We start from the raw sequence: 18419 nt of genomic DNA, 5'->3' as shown, positions 1-18419 counted from the left end.
AGTAGGAAAAGCCAATCACGTAGAAGTTTATGAACAACCTATTAAGCAAATTGCATTGATTTCTTCTTTGGTCGTGATGTATGAATTCTAAAACCCTGTCAACTTTGCTCCAATTTTGTAGAGCAGGGAGAGCAACCTCTGTAATGTTTGTGTCCCGACCCACCTTCGTGATATTGCTCCGCATGACACTCAAGGGCGCGGCTTTCGCAATACCGTCCCACTCCTGGGGGGGGAAGATGTGACGTCACGACGAAACTAATGGTAAAGTTCAGACATATCCGTAACACTGCCATTATAGGATTCATAAGTTACGGATTAAATTCTTCTTACCCATTCGAGAAAAGGGCTGATGATGATTCATCTGCTGAAGGTAAGATTGGCATTATACATTAATAATTTTATTTAACAGAAGATGCAACAGAAGCTAAAAAAAATAGAGTTCCTGATAAAAAAAAAATTTTAAATGTGAATATTCTAAATTACAGAAGCGAAAACATGTAAACATAGTTTTTAAGTCCCCAATCTCCATTTTGGCCGTTTTAACGTAACGTTTAGTATACGCTTTTATTCCAAAGTTTTACTCAAAAAAAAGATAAAAACAGGATTGTCTTTTAATAGGAAATGATTACATGATATTTTCCAAAGTGGAAGAGATGCATATTCTGTGAAATGAATGTATAATAAGTATTAATCAGATGTCATAACTCAATATTTCTCAAAATTAACCGCGTATCAAATGATTATTCGCATTTATACCTAACAAAAGTTTTCCAGATTCCTGACTTTGGCATGAAAGTGACAATGTGAATGAATTTACGCTGCGAATTCATTATCAAAATTATAATTAAAATACGCATATGATGAATGTTTCTATTAGTGTCTATCTGTCAATAAAAGATATGTTAAAACAAGAACTCCATATGGTGTTTTGCCCTCCTTAGTTTTTCAAATTTATTATTATTATTATTTCTTTTTTTATTTTGGATATGTCAACTGTTCAAATTCTTAGAACTTAAAAGAATAATGCTGCGAGTTTTAAACTAAATGACTTGAAATCTTTTGCGTTTATTGTAACAATGTACATTAAAAATTTATTTTTGAATTATTTATACATTATTAGAACCCTATTTTTCATAAAATATTAAAATTTGGAAAGGTGACAAATCATTACAAAAGCACTTAAATAAATAAGGGGAGAAAAGAATATTCGAAATAGTTTAATTCAAAAAAGAAAGATCTTAAGCTATTTATTCGCTTAAAATTAGAAAATACAAGTCATAACACATCTAAGAAGTATCAGTTTTAAAGTTAAATCTGAAAAATGAAAATTAAAAAAAAATTCTAATTCCTGCTTTTAATACATTAAAAGGAAAATTTTATTTAAATGTTATTTACTACCGAATAAAAAAGTAATATTAAAAAAAGAATGGTTCTTAAATATTACCATATGAAAATATTAAAAAATTTCTGTACCATTTTTATAAGTGTGGGAAAAAAGGTGGAATATGTGCATTTTTGAAAAAATATTTTTTCAATGTTTCTGTATTATTACATTGCCCATTTTTAATGATTACTAAGCTTCAGGTTCATTATGAAGACAAAAGTAAATATTTAGAACAAGAAAATTGAATAGCAAAATAAATTTAAATAGCTAATTCTTTCCCATGCTTTTTAAACTGCTGTTGTATTAACTGTAAAAGTTGTCTCGGCACTTTTCCGTTTTTTAAGAAGCCGCTATATACATGCGTTTGCTATGAATAAAAAATATCAGATTTAGGTGGGTTGTGATAATTAGAAAGCTATATACATTTAAAGAGACTTTTTTATGATTTCTCTTCTTCAAGCAGCAGTCCTCTAGCAAACTGGAAATACTGATGTTTACTAAATTATTTTAACTTATATTCTAAACTTATAAATACTTAAAACTAGGGCATTGGAAAATGTTATTTGGTACATTTACATGCTAATAGAATGCCAGTATCACTTATATTATGGTTTAAAACTACAGAAAAATGGCTTTAATCTTAAATTTGAAAGTACTCAAACTAGTCAATTTTACCTTCTGTTATTTTTCCTTAAGAATTACTCATGTTATTGTTTAAAAGATACTATGTCTTTCATTAGAACTTCTCCTATTAATTAATTTTGTAATGAAATCCTGGCAGATTTTGACAGCTATGTCACTACAATAACAACGTTTTGGTAATGAATTCTAGTAATTATTCTTCTAATAGTTGAAACAATAAAAGAACAAATAGTTTTGTATAGTTAAGAATATTACAAATACCGGAAGTTAATTTATTTTCCTTATTCATAACATTTTTACTTTGGAGGAAAAGACGTGTAACTCCTCTTGTTTAACATTTAATCAATGTGTTTGTAATTTTCACAGAGAAGCACTGCTTTGATAGGACTCAATGAAGCATAACATAACACTTTTCTTTGGAAATACATTTTGAAGACCTAAATACAAGTAATCTCCACTTAGCGCTGTCCCCAAAGGGTTTTTCCGTTAAAAGCGTCTTGAGTGATATAATCAAACACTTTTTTTATAATATATTAATCGATGAATTGGCCACTAAGCAATTGTTAACTTGTTAAAAGTGTTTTCGCCCCTAGGGATGATCTTCAGAAATTACATCGACAAATTGTTTCCATCCAGGAAGTGTATCTGTCAGTGAATGGATGTTGATTTTAAATCTTTGAAAATGTATTTTAATAAATCAATGTTTTCATTTAAAATACTATAGCTGACATTTACGGAAAAGAGTTCATGTTTAACAAGTGGTTCAGTAGCGTGCTTTTGTATAATATTATATTGTTAGGTAGGATAAGGGTTTGCTATTATAACAATATGTTTGTTTGGTGAAAACAAAAAATCTGATGTGTACACCACATGACTTTCTTGTACGGAACATTAAATTATACGCATTTTTTTCTGCATATCATTTAAGCTTATTAAATTGAATTAAATCTACATCACCGACGGCGCACAAACCAGAAGAGAATAAATGCACTCCTTAAAATTCACAATATTTATTAACCATAGCGACGTTGTGGCGCTAGGTTCACTTAACAGCGTTACATCTCATTCATTTTATAAATCAGAATGCACAAAAATTATATCGTCCTAAGAATTAGCTAATCGTAGCCACATGTTCTATTCAAATACTATAATAAATTAAAAAAGATGTAGAAAAGAAGTTAAACAAATAAAAAAGAAACAGCTTTTCACAGACGATTCAGCGCCTCTTCCCTAATGCGCATGCACTACTCGTAAACATTCTATTCTGTCCGAGACAGATTAGCGACAATATTTGCTGCTAATACGAAGTACTTATTTCAATTCATTTTCATGTCGACACGAAAAAAATCTCTTCTGAACCATTTTAAATCAGTTTTATAATTCGTTTGAGGAAAATGATTCCTTTATCCTGTCCTTACGTACAGATGTCACATGAAAACATAGTTAAATTGTATTCGATAGCGGTCAAAATAGATATTTTCGTTGAAATATGATACTCGGAATTTTTCGTGATTACAATACTTCCTTTACTTCGCACAAGGAATTGTAAGAAGGGGGACAGCTTCAGAAAAATGTACAATCTATGCCATTAAGGAAAAGTAAGTTATAAAGAATTTTTCCATTTGCATCAAAAGGAAATAAGCAGTCCGAATGATAGAGAAAATTGAAGTTTGAGAAATTTTAAATGATAAATTAATACCCGAAATACATCGCACATGTAAGATTGCAAATACTTTTCCTTAATAAATATTAGATTTTGATGTATAACTCTCTATTATCATTGTAAAGATTTGAGATTAAAATTTTTGACAGGGAAAATTTCTTATATTTCGAAGATTTTGGTACTGAAATTTTCCTTCGCATAAATGTTAAAGTTTACGAAGCAACGGAAAATCCTTGATCACTGTGTAGATTATGCTTTTCCAGGCCGCAAACACGAAAAATCAGCTATACAGTCACGGGATTTGAACTCCGGACCTATCGACGCTAACCAAGCGGTCTAACAATTACACATCCAGAGAGCGAATAGAGGAAGGCAGATATTCCTTATATTCTCGACTGTTTAAAGACTGGCTGGATAGAGAGGAGACTCTGCCGCCAAATCCAGGTGGTACTGAATTTTCATCCCCCCCCCCATTTTTAAGTTCAGGAGTCACTCGTAGAGTCTTCTATGCCTCTTTAAGTGGGAAACACGAACGTACTCCGAATCTTCCGATGCTAGCTGGATATGCTACCAACTATACCCCGATCATGCAGTGAAAAAAGGCGTATATTCCTTAAGGTTAAATTTCAATTTGTTTGAGCTAACTAGTTTAACCCTTATATCTGCAAGACGAATTTTCGTTTCGTTTCCAGTTACAAATTCAAAAGGCTAAAGTGGACAGAATCATGATATAAACTCAATTAAAATTTAATTTTCTGACTTTAAATATAAAACAAACTTCGTCGACTTCTACTGCCTTCGGGATTAAAAGAAAATATGCAAAATCAAATTATTTATGAGGTCAAATTATAATCTGTCCTGACTGTTTTATTCTATCCCGGTAAATTTCACAATTTTTCTGTTAAGCAACAGCCAAATAAAGAACTTACTAGATAAGAATTTCGGCTACAACGTGGAGTAGTTTGGCTTTAATTGATAAAAGTGACGAATCTTCTCTCGTTTCAACTCCTCTAATTTACATAGTCTGAAGCGGTCGGAATATAGAACGAATTTTAACATAAAAACTTGCCAGTTAAAATAAACTTTACATCATATAAGGTTCGACTAACTTAGTTGTTCTCATTTGCCTAATCTGAGCTTGCTCACATGAATTCTTCTTGTCGCAAACTGATTAGTATATAATCAGGATAACAGTAGCACAGAAATAATAAAAAAGCCACGGAAGATTAATTTACTACTTCTAGTAAATTTAATTGGAGCTCAAAAATTAATGCAGCTATCTACAGCTACTTGTGATGATTTTCAAATTAACATAAAGGTAAGAGAAAAACAATCTAACAAATTTCGGTTTTACCATAAGTCATTTTTGTTTAAGCTTTAACCTGTGAATATATTAAATCAAATCTTCAGATGCAACTCAACTGCAACGTTCAATCATTAAACGCGCCTCTGATAAAAGAAAATCTATGTCAATTAAGATTGGTTTTTCAGTATATAGTCCTTCTATAGTGTTAAGAACTGCTCAAGTGCGATAACATTATTTGACATCGTGTTTAACATTTTTACTTTAGTTACATATATGATTATTTCTTAAACATTTGAAAACTCAGTACTGAAACTACACACCTTTCTTGGGCACCCATGCAGCCGGCCCCTTCGCGGGATTCGAACCTCAGACCGAACTAACAGTGTTCAGCGACGTTACCGCTCGGCCGCTGGCGGGCCCTAACTGATATAGGAAAAGAATAAAATGTTTCCTTAATTTGGTTAGAATAGGCAAAACAACAGGTTCCTGCGCATATTTATGAGTAATATTTGAAAACTCCTAGGAGAAACCAAACTGTCGTAAAATTTCGCCCTCCCTCTAGGAGAAGGGGAAAAAAAAGGATTCTCGATTTTCAAACTTCCTCCGTGTAACAGGAGGAAATAAGCGTAACTTTGCTTTCTCCGGTACCGTAAACTGGCGTAAGGAAAAGGGCGTTATGAAAACTGTGCTTCCGCCAGTTGAAAGCTGATGACATTGAATGTAACCCTTTGTCAAGGCAAACAACTACTAATATTCACAGGAGTGTCGAGCTCTTCAAATCATTAGAGGAAAAAAATCACCACCCGACAGCTAATTACTTTTATTGCTATTTTCATATTAAATAAAATTAATTCCTGCTCATTTTTATAACCTGTTTTGGATAGAGGGATAATTTAATAATAATTTCATGCTTATAAATAAAGAACTGACAAAATGACTTCACAGAGTATGACTAAAATCCTATTATAGCGATTACTATTAGTTGATAATTGAAATAAATCCCTAAGTTTTGAGCCATACCATTTATTCTTACGTAATATTTTCAAAAATGAACTTCCTTTATTTTACCTAAAGATTCTTTAGCTTTCTCATACCATTGAATGTAGTTCTTAAATCTTTAACTATTAAAAATTACTTGTTAGACACCCGACATTTTTGTTTTCACGTACCGTTTAGAGACAGGCGTTACACTAATGCTTCAGATTAGGAATTTTTTGCTTAGGAAAACCAAACAATGATACTGTTTTTCATCTGTTATGTGTAGTAAAAGTTTGATTAGTTTCACCAAATAAAAAGGCTGATTCACCAGTGATATTTTTTAATTCCAATAATTTTATTGTTTTTTATCAATATTTTTTTTAATTTAAAATATCGAAAAGTCTTTAATAAATAAAAGATAGTGAGATAAAAACAAAACTAATTGTGATTTAGATAATTAGTAGTTATATATGTTATTATAACTATTAATTATCTGAGATAATTAGTATACAGAATATTTTACCATTTATAATATTTTACCATTAAGAAAATGCTACTTTCCAATTAATTTTTATTAACAGTCTAATCTCCTCCCTTTATTTTTGTTTTTCGTTTATTTTGATCAACAGATCACGCTAAAACTACTACTTGATTTTTAATCACTCTTTATTTATTATTTATTTCATCTATTTCGAGGAAATCTCTTTATCTCTCTATTTATGGAGCATTATCCCTTTTTAAAGAAGAGCAACCCGTAACATATTCCTTCAAAGTTCATAAAGATGTTCTCTAATAGTAATACTAATCTGAAGAAGAATTTGGCTACTTTTAAGCAAATGCTGGTCTTTACTTCTCGTCTTTCCTTCTATATGGTTTAAATTGAAGAAAATTTATAGGAGCATTCGACATTCTGTTAATGAATTTACTTTTCTTACGGAAAAAAGTTCTAGTTTAGATTTCACTTCATATTGCATCAAAATATTTTCTTAGGAATGTATATTTTCCATACTAAAAGAAAATAAAAATATCTTTGTGCATTCTGGTCTAAGGATTTTCTGATTATGCGATCCAAAATTCTACGTATGTTAATAAAACAAAATCCTCCTTTACGTAATTTTAAAAAATAAATAAATCCGACTCATTATTTTTACATACATTCCCTTTGTATATTTCTCAAAAAATGAAATAACTCTGGTTTAATGTTTTAAGATAGCAAAAATTTTTAAACATAAACATTTAATTTCTTATCAAAGGTAATGTTATTTTCAATTCCGTCATATTTTAATAAAAAAATGCGTTTATTTTAAATTTTTAAGGTATGCCAGAAAATTTACGACAAAGTTACACGAAGTATTCGGAAAGCCAGGAGATGCAATAGCTATCAAATGATTTCAGTACACTTCTTCGTTGAAGATATATACGTCTGGAAAGTCTCGTGACGTTAGTTCTGGTCAGGGATGGACCTTATAAGACATGGAAGGAACATAGTTCTATGTAAGGAAGTTCTATGTGATCAGACGAGCGCAGGGATGCCGTGATGCGAGACTCTAGTGTTAAGTGATGTCTCAAATATCGACAATACCGTCTGCATGAAGAAAACAAGAAAAGAAAAACGTGCCAAAAAAAAATCTGAAAGCTTTACAGATTTTGTATTACGCCCGGAGGGGCGTTGTTTTTATTTACATACACATAACGGATTCGAGAGCATTTGGGCTAATGTTGCGTTGGGCCACAAATATTCAAAAACAGCCATCTTTCGAATTTCTGATAAACAGTCTCCAGCGCTGGAGAAAATGTTTTTTTTTTTTTTTTTTCCTTACAGTGTTGCCATTGCTCTCTTTGAATTCATTCAATTTGTTAATCAAAAAACTCGTTAAAAATTTGCAAAAATTTCACAATAAAACAAATTCGAAATTCACAATTTGGGCTTCCAGTGCCCATATTCCGGTGGAGGACAACGTTATTCAAAATTTGATGGCTCTAGGTACCGTTGTTTTATCACAATGCGAAAAACTAGCATCCAATCATGCAAATTCTTTAAATATAATACAGGGCGATGATATTTGGTGGCAACAATTTGAAAAGTGATTCAGACTTTTATAGTGATTCAACGCAAAATCCTGTTTTAAGACTAATAGTTCCCCTGGGCTAACACTCTTTGTGCTAAAACATTTTTAAAAAAAAATAAAACATAGACTCGGTACATTAAAGTATAAAAGAATGAAATAATAAATAGAATTCAAATCGAATTTTTGATTTTTGATTTTTTTTTTTTTTTTTTTTTTTTTTTCTTAAGCTTTGATTTATTAAGTTCTAGCTAATCTGGAAAGAGTGTAAAATATCTTCTACTTTGCATTATTCCTAAAAACTACAACAGCTTTTAGTGCGCTGTTTATTTCGTGGATTTAAATGAATTTTTTTTATTTCTTAATCATTATATATGTGTATGCAAACACACAAATATAATGGGTAAACAAACTGAGTAAAATTTGCGATAATGTTGCAGATTAGTAAGGGATGCCAGATTATTAACAGATTATGAGAATTTTAAGTAAAATCTATATTAATCAAATTACTTATTAAATAATGATAAATAATTATTAATAATAAAATTATTAAAAATTATAATTAATTATTAAATAATATTAATAAATAACTTATAATTAATTATTGATTAATAATAAGTGCAGGCAAGTAGAAATGAAACAAAAGTATTCATATAAGATTAAGTGCGAAATCTAATTTCAAAGTAAATATGAATAAATAAAAAAAGTTAATTTCAATTAATTAAAAAGTCAAAAGTTAATAATTTGATCACAATTTAACATTAGCAGAACTAATCCTTTCCTTTTGGAGAAAGGAATAAATTCTCTTATTAAGCAATGAAATAAAAATAAAATTATAAATATAGTTTCTTTTTTATCGCTTAATTATTCATTTTTGAATAGCAATAATACTTTTACTATTTAATCATATTCATAGAAAACATTATGTTTAAGTACGTTACAGAAATCATTTTAAATGAATAGCTTTGAATTTCAAGTCAGGTACCACCTAATTTCTCTTTCATATTCCACCTAATTTCTCAAAAATGTTATATTTTTACTGAAAATACACCTATAAAAGGAAACAGGAAAAAATTAATCACGATCTAACCATTAAATATTGTAATAGTCTGCTTCTCTATAAAGTAAAGAACAGCAGTTCAGAATAAAATGCGTTTATTTACTGCATTTTATGTCAACAGAATGGAAATTTCAACTGTTTTTAAGAGGAAGAGAAAACAGTATTTTTCGTTCAGCAATTTTTTGGCAACAAGAAATTTTCGAAAATTTTAAGGAATAAGTTTATATTCTTTTCTAAATAAAATATTAAAAAATATTATCTCTAAAAGCATTTTTATAGTAAAGTAAATTTCATTTCATTTCAGCATTATTATCTCTTTTAAATTGTCTGTTATAAATAAATATATTTAAGATACATTTCTTTAGAATTTTTTTGAAAAACATCTTAATTCTAAGTAAAAGTTTGGAAGAGAAGTGGAAAATAGTTCTTTACCGATGATTCCTAGGACTTTCAGCAGAAACTCTTCCACTAAATCTAGGTACGTTAGTAAAATAGCTTAAGTTCTTACGTCAGAAAATGGTAATTATACACTTTAGAAAATACTCAGAATACTGCAAATAATTTTTTATAATAGCCTTGAAAACATTCTTCAGGGAAACAAGGTCAAATTCCTTTTTCAAGACTGTAAATGGTTAGTCATAAATGCGTATGAAAGTTAATTAAAATTCTAAAAATGGAATCAGAAGAATAACAGTTTATTAAATAAATTGCATTTATTGATTTGTATGAGCTCAAAGTCATACTCGCAGAGTCTTCGCCGTCACGCTTGGTTGCGTTTCACGTTGCTACGGAACAAAGGAAGCGTATCCTTTATTCCCCGTCCATGTTACAAATGGCTGGCGAAATGAACCGCGAGTTTAGTTGCATTCTCGCTACCGTTGTATACAGATCTGGTTCCGTGTTTCGGGGGAATAAGCTTCTTAGAGATATCGTGGACTTTTCGGCAAATGATATCACCAGACTTCTGGGAATAACATCCTCATGGAGTTAAAAGTAAGTGTTGAGGGTAGAATTAAAGCTCTGTAACTCTGTTTCTATTGAAATTAAGCCGGATTATTTATTTTCATTCTGATGCGGGATAGTGGAACCTGAGGTTGCTAACATTATTTAATTATAAGCAAAGTGCTGAAAATCATTAAATGAATTTATATAAGGGCAAGGTGTAATTAAATTTTATTACTCCTTTTGAAATATCCATAATGGTTCAGAAAGATCAAGAAATTTTTTCTTAAAATATATCTACTGCTTAATTTATTACTGTAACAAGTACTACAGATCTTAACTTGAATAATTCATTCCCATTTTTAAAAGTGATGACTTTTAGCTGCAAATTCGAAATAATTGAATTCTAAATTATCCAAATTAGGAATTAATTAATATCTTGTAAATTTCTTCGAAATAACAAAAATTATAAACTCTGTACTATCAAAAACTAATTTTCAAAACATAACATAAATAATTTTAAATTAAAACCCGATTTACGTAAAATTAGGAGTTAAATGATTTTTCATTATGAAAATTTCATTTTTCATTAGGAAAAAAAATTAATACCGTTAAATGAAGTAAAAGCATTTAAGGTTTTGTATTTAATTTAGATTATGCAAAATTATATTTTCTTTATCAATTTAAAGAGATTTGCTTCATAATTTAAGAAAATAAATTCAGGAAAGTAAGGTACTAAAATTATGTATTTAACTCGTTGACTGATTTCAAAACAAAACATCAATATTTATGAAAGCAAATTTTAACTCTTAATTTTATCATGTAATTAGAAAAATTAAGTATTAACTTGTCTGAATAAAAGGACCTAGCAGACCCTCATTTAGTTTTCGTAGTTGTCCGTAATTTTATCTTCCACAGCAACAAATGGCTGTCACTCCCTGAGTATTTTAAAGTAAGAAACAATTTTCATAGATGAATGATTTTAGTTTTTCTTAACAGGCAATCATCAAAAACTGTTGCTATCATTCTATAAAAATAAATGAATGCTGTTTCATTTGTTAATGATATATCTGACTTGAATATCGTTTATTATTAAGCACTGCATTTATCTGATAAATCTAGCTGACAACGTAATTTCAGAACAGTTAAATTAAATTATTAGCTACATTTACCTATTGATAAATTGTAAATTTTATTATTCTGAAATAGTTTCCATACTTGTTCGGTTTAAAATTACATTACGTTTTTAGATTAATTATAGTTTACTTAAAAGTGTTTTAAGTATTATTACTAAAGAAATGTAAACTGGAACTCATTGAAAAAAGGTTGCAGGCAAACGCTTTTTCGTAAATGTATAATTAGTATTACCCGTGTACATTCTAGAAAAGAATTCAAGATTTTTGGTTCTAAAGGAATTATTTCATTTAATTGATTTTAAGCGCATCATAAAAGTGTAGCATATAAAGAAGTATAAGCATAAATCATGAAAGAGTATGGAAGTAAGCATCTTTCATACATTCATCTTTCACGTCTACAAAATACACAAGCGTCAATGTATGCTAAACAGAAAAAAAACTGAGATTACATTAGTTAACAACAGCTTTAAATCGGATTCACTGCAGATTAAAATTTACTTTTCACCCGAAATATGAAATCTTGTTCTGCTTTTAATATTTTTGCCATAGGCAAACGTTACTGAGAAGTAAATGTGGGTTATTTTGCCTTGAGATAAAAGCCGATAATAAACAGTTAACGCAGCCACGAAAGAAATAAAATTAGCCACCTCCATTGTTTTTTATAGTCAGCCAGAAAAACTGTAAAAAAATAATTTTTAAACCATAAATCGATAATGCCAGCTTCAGTGGTATTTTAAATAATTTAGATATTATCATTTCAATTTAAATACTTTCTAAGCTGCTTTTTTTTTTAAACTTCTAAGCGTGTAAAATCATCTTTGATTTCATTTTAGTGCAAGTACAAGCATATATATAATTTTCTTGCTTGTACTTGCATATATATAATTTTCTTTAAAATTATATATATATATTGCATATATATAATTTTCTTTAAAATTATATATATGCTTCATATATATAATTTTCTTTATATATATGAAATCATAATTTTAAAGAAAATTATATATATATATATATATATATATTAGTTTTCCTGATAATATTTTTAAAAAACATACAAATTTATAACGCTGGAACGACCTACATTTATTGTCCAAATTTGCTGCTGCGCACCAGTAAATTACCGTATTTTTAGGGCCCACCAAGGGTCAAGTGATTAAGACAGTTAAAAGCTAGTACTTCAGCTCGGGCTCTAATTTCGACCTAACAGGCTGGTTGTATAGGTGTTTTAGTGGTTTCTTCTATATATTACGTACGAGTCAGTTTCTCTCACAAAATCCTTTATGAAAGCTCCCTTATCTTAAGCAGATAGCCCTAGTCTGCCTCGTTTGTCATATTTAAACATACTTTACTTTTGCATGTGTATTACAGAATAAAATGTGCAAATATTAAGACCTCGGAGACTCAAAATTGGAAGTAGAATAGGAGTGTATTGATATATTGTAATATGATAATATTGTGTTGTATGAAAGTTAGTTAGAAATACCCAAGAATTTAGATCACTTGGTGTTACAGAGGTTAGGTTCTTTGCCCCATATTTTCATTATCATGTTATTTTTCCATTCAAGAAAAGTAAAGGAAAGGGGAAAAAAGTTTTTTCCCTTTACATACATGCAGTTTTTTTTTTTCCAAGAAGAAGCAATTAATCAGAATTACTGCCGCGGAACAATTTTTAACAATTTAATTCCTGTAGTATTAAACACTTGAAAAAAGTAATTACAGTTCAAAGTAAATACTTCAAGATTTGATTCTGTCTTTCAAGGCAGCTTTCTGTGTAAAAGCAGTTCGTATGGTAACATAACGAAAGCTAGTTGTCAACTCATGTAGCCAGTTTGTCTCATACAATTAGGAAGCGAAGCCAGGACTAAACTAGTAATTAATCTTCTAAGGATGAATTTTTTTAGTAGGTAAAAGGGTTCAATTTCCTGCCCATGCACAACTCATGCCAATTGGTTGATGAAATAGGGCTCAGCCAAACATTGATGCATCAAGAACTGCAGCATGAAGTTCACAAGGAATCGTAATGGTAGGACATGAGAAAATGGTAGAGCATGCATCGTGGTAGAGACCATACGACAGAGCATCCATGCAAAATTTCAGCTCTATAACTTAAAATTAAATTAAATTCTTAGATTAAAAATATATGACAAAGTTTTAACCGTAGTTACAAATACCATGAGCGATCAAGACAAAAGCTTATAAGAACTATATGTAAACTTCGGGTATCTTAAAAAGTAATTAATTTTTTTCCTGTTAATGATATCTCAATTGACTATTGTTGGTTAACGTTTTCTTTAAATGACTAATTTTGCTTAATTAATTATCCTTTTGTATTAGAGCGTTCAGGCAGAAATTTAAAACCTACGGTGCAGACTTGTTACGGTGCATGTCTTATTTACTTAGCATTCAATATTATTCAGAACAATTCAAGCTTACTGACATTTTTATTTTAGCATGCATATTTGATCTAACATTTAGACGATTTTGTAAATTTAAATTTACTGAAAAGGGGTTTGTAAGAAATGCTAGGGACAACTAAAAGTGGCAATCTAGCACTTTTAGTGTTAAATAAACTCTAATAGCTAGTCTCGAAAAGAGAGGATTATACACGATTAATTACTTCTATTATTGTATTTGATATTTTGGTAAAACAAATAATTTTATTAAAATATAAATTATTGCTCCAAATTCATTATATAAGTGAATAATAAATGCTTGAGACCTTCCTGAAAAATACTTCTTAAGTAATTTAAAATAATTGAAAATGGGAAAAATTTATCGAACGAAGAAACTCTTCAAAAAATTAAAATTTATTATAAAGACAATATTTTATAAGTCAATACCATAAGTCGGAAGTTTTCAACAGCATGGCAGCGATTTATCCGTAATTTACAACAATGTACATACAATCCTATTTAAAAAAAGCCGAATGAAGAATGATGCTCAAAAAAAGAAAACAAAAAATTAGAATAATGCAATCTGAGGGAAATTCTGTCATTTCGGAAATGAAAAATTTCAAGAGATTAAAAAATATTTTTTAAAATGTTTAAATGTAAATTAAAAAAAACAGTTTTTTTTAAAGATTCTTTACTAGTTGCGTCACATATGGCTTTAAAACACTTTTTACTTCCTTCACATTTCAACGAAAATATCCATTTTGAACCTTCATGGATCTATTCGGACTATTTTTTGCGTGATGTCTGTAGGTAGGGACAGATTATTCTGTCCATATAGACAAACATATTTTTTTCCAGAAACGGACTTCTTTTCCTGAAGGCCCTGTATTTTTCGAAACGGATTGTAAAATGGATTTAAAATGGATTCAAAATTTTCAGGGATGTTTTTCGTGGCCATCTGTTCGTATGTAAGTATGTATGTATGTATCATCACTCAAAAACCATTAGCAGTTGAACGTTAAAACTTTGTATATGGGACTGCTACAACAGCTAGTTGTGCATCTCTTTTTTCGTGTCGTAATCGGCGATACCAAACGTATATATATCCACCCCCCTACCCGGCTTAAAAGTTCTTACCTGGCCTTAAGTTTCGCAATCATTATCGTAGTCATTCACCTCCAATTACAGAAGTGTTTTAAGTGTGAAAAATATTTATGTTTTGGTAAATTTTCAAAAAATTAATTTTCAATAAATATGGAAATCTAACTACATATCTAATATCAATTTATATGTGTAGTTAGTCTAATAATATCTATTATTATTGATTTTTGTGTATAGTTTAATAGTAAAGATTCCATATAATTTAATAAATATGTAGAATTTTTATAGGCCGTACAAGAAAGTCATGTTGGGCCCACACCAGATTTTTTTCTTAATAACAACAAGGCTGCAAATGTTCATAAAGATTATCACTTGAATATATTAAATATAAAATGCATTGTAATTCATATCAAATAAATGCATTGCTAAAATATTAAAATTAAGATTTAACTTCTTAAGGTAATTTATAGTTTTTAAATCTCTTTATTTGTTAAATTACGGATAATATTTTGTTTTGGTAAATGGCAGTGTGTTGAGAACCGGCAACTTGCGCTGGCTCGTGGAAGATAAAGGATATTTTATTTCGCTCAGTGGTAATACAGGTCTTTTAAACCTCTCAGTTTGTTATTTAGTAATAGAAATTAAATTTAAGATAAATTATAAATATTACTATTTCCTGAACAGTAACACTCTAGGAATTCGCTATGCTTGAATGGGTATCGCCGTGTAGTAGTACCAGTTGGTAATGACTAGTTTTTTCCATTCTAATCACCCATTGATTTCGCTAAGACAATATTTTAGATGTAAAGTGGAAATAATATCAAGTCCTTTGACATGTAAAAAAGAGCATATAAGAAAGAAATGGAAGATTTATTCCAGGCATGAAAATCCAATATAAATAATAAGTAGGTTCTAAGAAAAATCATCTCAAAATTAAATCTTTATAGAATTTTATTCCTTTAAATTTTATTTACTAATTATTCATTTATATTTTACCTTATAAATTTATTTTATTCATATATATTGCATTTTAGCTTATTTTGTTACTTAATACAAAGTCATAAACATAGCTGTATGTGGATATATAAAACATATCAGCCTTCAGAAAGAGAGTGATTTGGTGTATTTAATTATGGCAAAGCACACGAGGGCTATCTGCCTAAAGGGAGGGATGCCTTTCGTGGAGGACTTTCTAAGGGAAACTGGCTCGTATACACGTTACACATGGGGAAAACCACGAAAACGCCCATGCAGCCAGCCCGTTCGCGGGATTCGAACCTCAGACCGAACTACCAGTGTTCAGCGTCTTTACCGCTCGGCCGCTGGTGGGCCAGAAAGAGAGTGAAGTATGATTAACAAGAGAATGAGAAAAATGCAAAACTGTGTGGCTTATAAACATGGCCAAACGCATAGTTAATTAAATTCTGACAGTTTACATTTTCAGACATTGATGTAATATTATAAACAGTTTTTCCATAAATTGAAAATAAAATCGAGGAATCTTATTTTATAATTGTATCAGATTTTATCATGATTATTATACAATACAGAGTAAATATAAACAGCCAAAGACAAATATTAATTAAAATGAATATTAAAATGAAATGAAAATAAAATAAATATTAATTAAAACTGCCAAGAAAAAGTATGGAAATAAAATGTTGTTCTTCATTTAAGAAAGGAAGTAAAAGAAAAAATTTCTTTTGTTGTTTCCGCTTTAAATAGGTATTCATTTAATAACAAATAATCAACCTCAAACACATCCCCTATTAATGTTCTCATTATTAACAATATGGTGCATATTAATATGCATACAATAATTATTATACAACTGTGTTTTAAGCAAGAATTATATTCATTTGCATCGCAATTAATGAACCTAGTCCTCCTGCCCCCCCCCAAAATTAAAGTTTAAATTATTCATTAATGGATCATTTAAATTTTTAATGGATATTTATTCTACCGCTCCTCGTTCAGCAGGTACTAGGCTTTCACCTACTTTAAGCAGGCGTATTCATAATGAACTCTGATTGAATTTTAAGCAAAAGTTAAGTCAATGTGTCCTGACCTTTTGTCCCACAAGATATCTTCTGAAGGATATCGCTAAATAAATGCTTCATCTTAAATTATCTTCTGTTAGCGTGGACGAACTAGCGACAAATTATTATGTCTATCTGATATAATAATCGCAGCTTTCATGGTAGAAATTCCCAATTTGCTAGGTCAGCGGTTATTAGCATATGTCGTTTATCAGCAGGAGTATTAGTTCTTTTTTCGAATTATCATTATAAGGGACATTCTAAAATACGACAGTCTAAAACTAGTGAATATATCTAAACAATAATTCTCTGTTATTGCATTTCACTTTTTTAGTTTAGCGTCTTTACGAAGTCTTATGAACTTTACGTTGCACTAGCCAAATGTCAGAAATCCGATATTTCTTCAGCGAAACTGATATCAGAGAATTAACTTTTCAGCTCTTCCCTAGTTTTTTGCCTTTTAGAATATTGTTCAGAAAACATTAAATGGAAATTTTTGTAATGGTCCTCTAAAAGAATTTTTGTTTTGAAAACATATGTACTTCAAAAGAAGTTATTAGAACTTGTAAAACTTCATTCCCGAAGACTCTTGCCTGTTTAAAAAATAATGGTAATAAAACAAAAACAAAGCTATTTCAACCTGAGAACCTTATTCAGAACAACTACGATAAAAGTAAAAGACACAATAACAGTAAAATTCTTTACGTGTACGTCAAAAACATCTAAATTTTTCGTAAACTCTAATAAATTATTGCAGATTTACATTTTTTCACCAAAGTGACATCTGTAACCATTTGAACAGTGGCTATATTTGTAATAAACTCAATGCCATTAAGATTTTTAAAACTGCCAATCAAACTTAAGATAAGCTACTTATCACATTTTCTTCACGAATCGAATACCAACCATTATTTTCACTCAGGCAAAATGCTTTAGTTACTTACGACATACATAAAATTTCAAAACAATGTTTGTTAAGTCGCGGGCTCTCCCTCTCTCTCTCTCTCATTTTTTTCTTATGGAGGATGATTACCAGTGTTAATAATAACATATTCTGTAAAGAATTTTTTTCTTTTACTCAATATGATCTTCATTGCAGCTTTTTATTTATGGCTATAAACATGTAATAACTGAAACCAATGAACTAGTGTTATTGGCAAATAATTTATGCTATGTGGTTTTATTTAAATAATAGCACAGCAATTAAATTCATCACATCTTCATTGCATGCTTGAATGAAATCATAACAATAAACTATACTTATTCAGTTTTTATGGAATTAAATTAATCAAAACGTGTATGCAAGCAATTAAGTTTATTAATGCTGGTAGACAGCGGTACTTAGAGGAAATATTTAGATTGGTCATTATTTCTACCCTCTGTAATTTATAAGAGAAAATAATACGTATCTTGTCTAAAATGTTATTGAATAATTCACAACATTATTAACATATTTTAAACTTTAATGGCGTTTAATTAATACAATAAATAACGAAATATATTATTTCACAAAAATGAAAGATAATAATTAATAGAATTTATTGCTGTCACAAGTTCTTAACTTGTGAAGCAACAAATTCCACCATCAAGCTGCACACGCACGAGTAATCTAATATTGCGTATTGGAAGGATAAAAAGAACATAGCAGCAACAATCACCAAATAGAAAATTGAAAGGTGAGCTTCCTAAAAAGGTATTAAGCTGAG

General features: G+C 29.6%; 1 protein-coding gene across 2 annotated transcripts in view; it reads left to right on the top strand.

The window, feature by feature from the left end:
- Window positions 1-216: 216 nt before the first annotated feature.
- The window catches only part of LOC118182723 (uncharacterized), a 61728-nt gene continuing 43525 nt past the window's right edge, over window positions 217-18419 (top strand). The window contains exon 1 of one of the 2 annotated variants that reach the window (XM_035352109.2): window positions 217-370. In XM_035352109.2, coding sequence (XP_035208000.1) covers window positions 350-370 — 21 coding nt within the window. In that variant the 5' untranslated portion in view covers window positions 217-349. Of the gene's footprint in view, window positions 371-9933; window positions 10093-18419 lie in introns of those variants that run through there. The other variant, XM_035352110.2, reaches the window with a different exon arrangement.

This window comes from Stegodyphus dumicola, chromosome 8 (genome assembly GCF_044657685.1).
Source record: "Stegodyphus dumicola isolate Sdum_Otavi_A_Nest chromosome 8, ASM4465768v1".
Taxonomy (NCBI): Eukaryota; Metazoa; Arthropoda; class Arachnida; order Araneae; family Eresidae; genus Stegodyphus; species Stegodyphus dumicola.
This window is presented reverse-complemented; position numbering and strand designations above follow the sequence as displayed.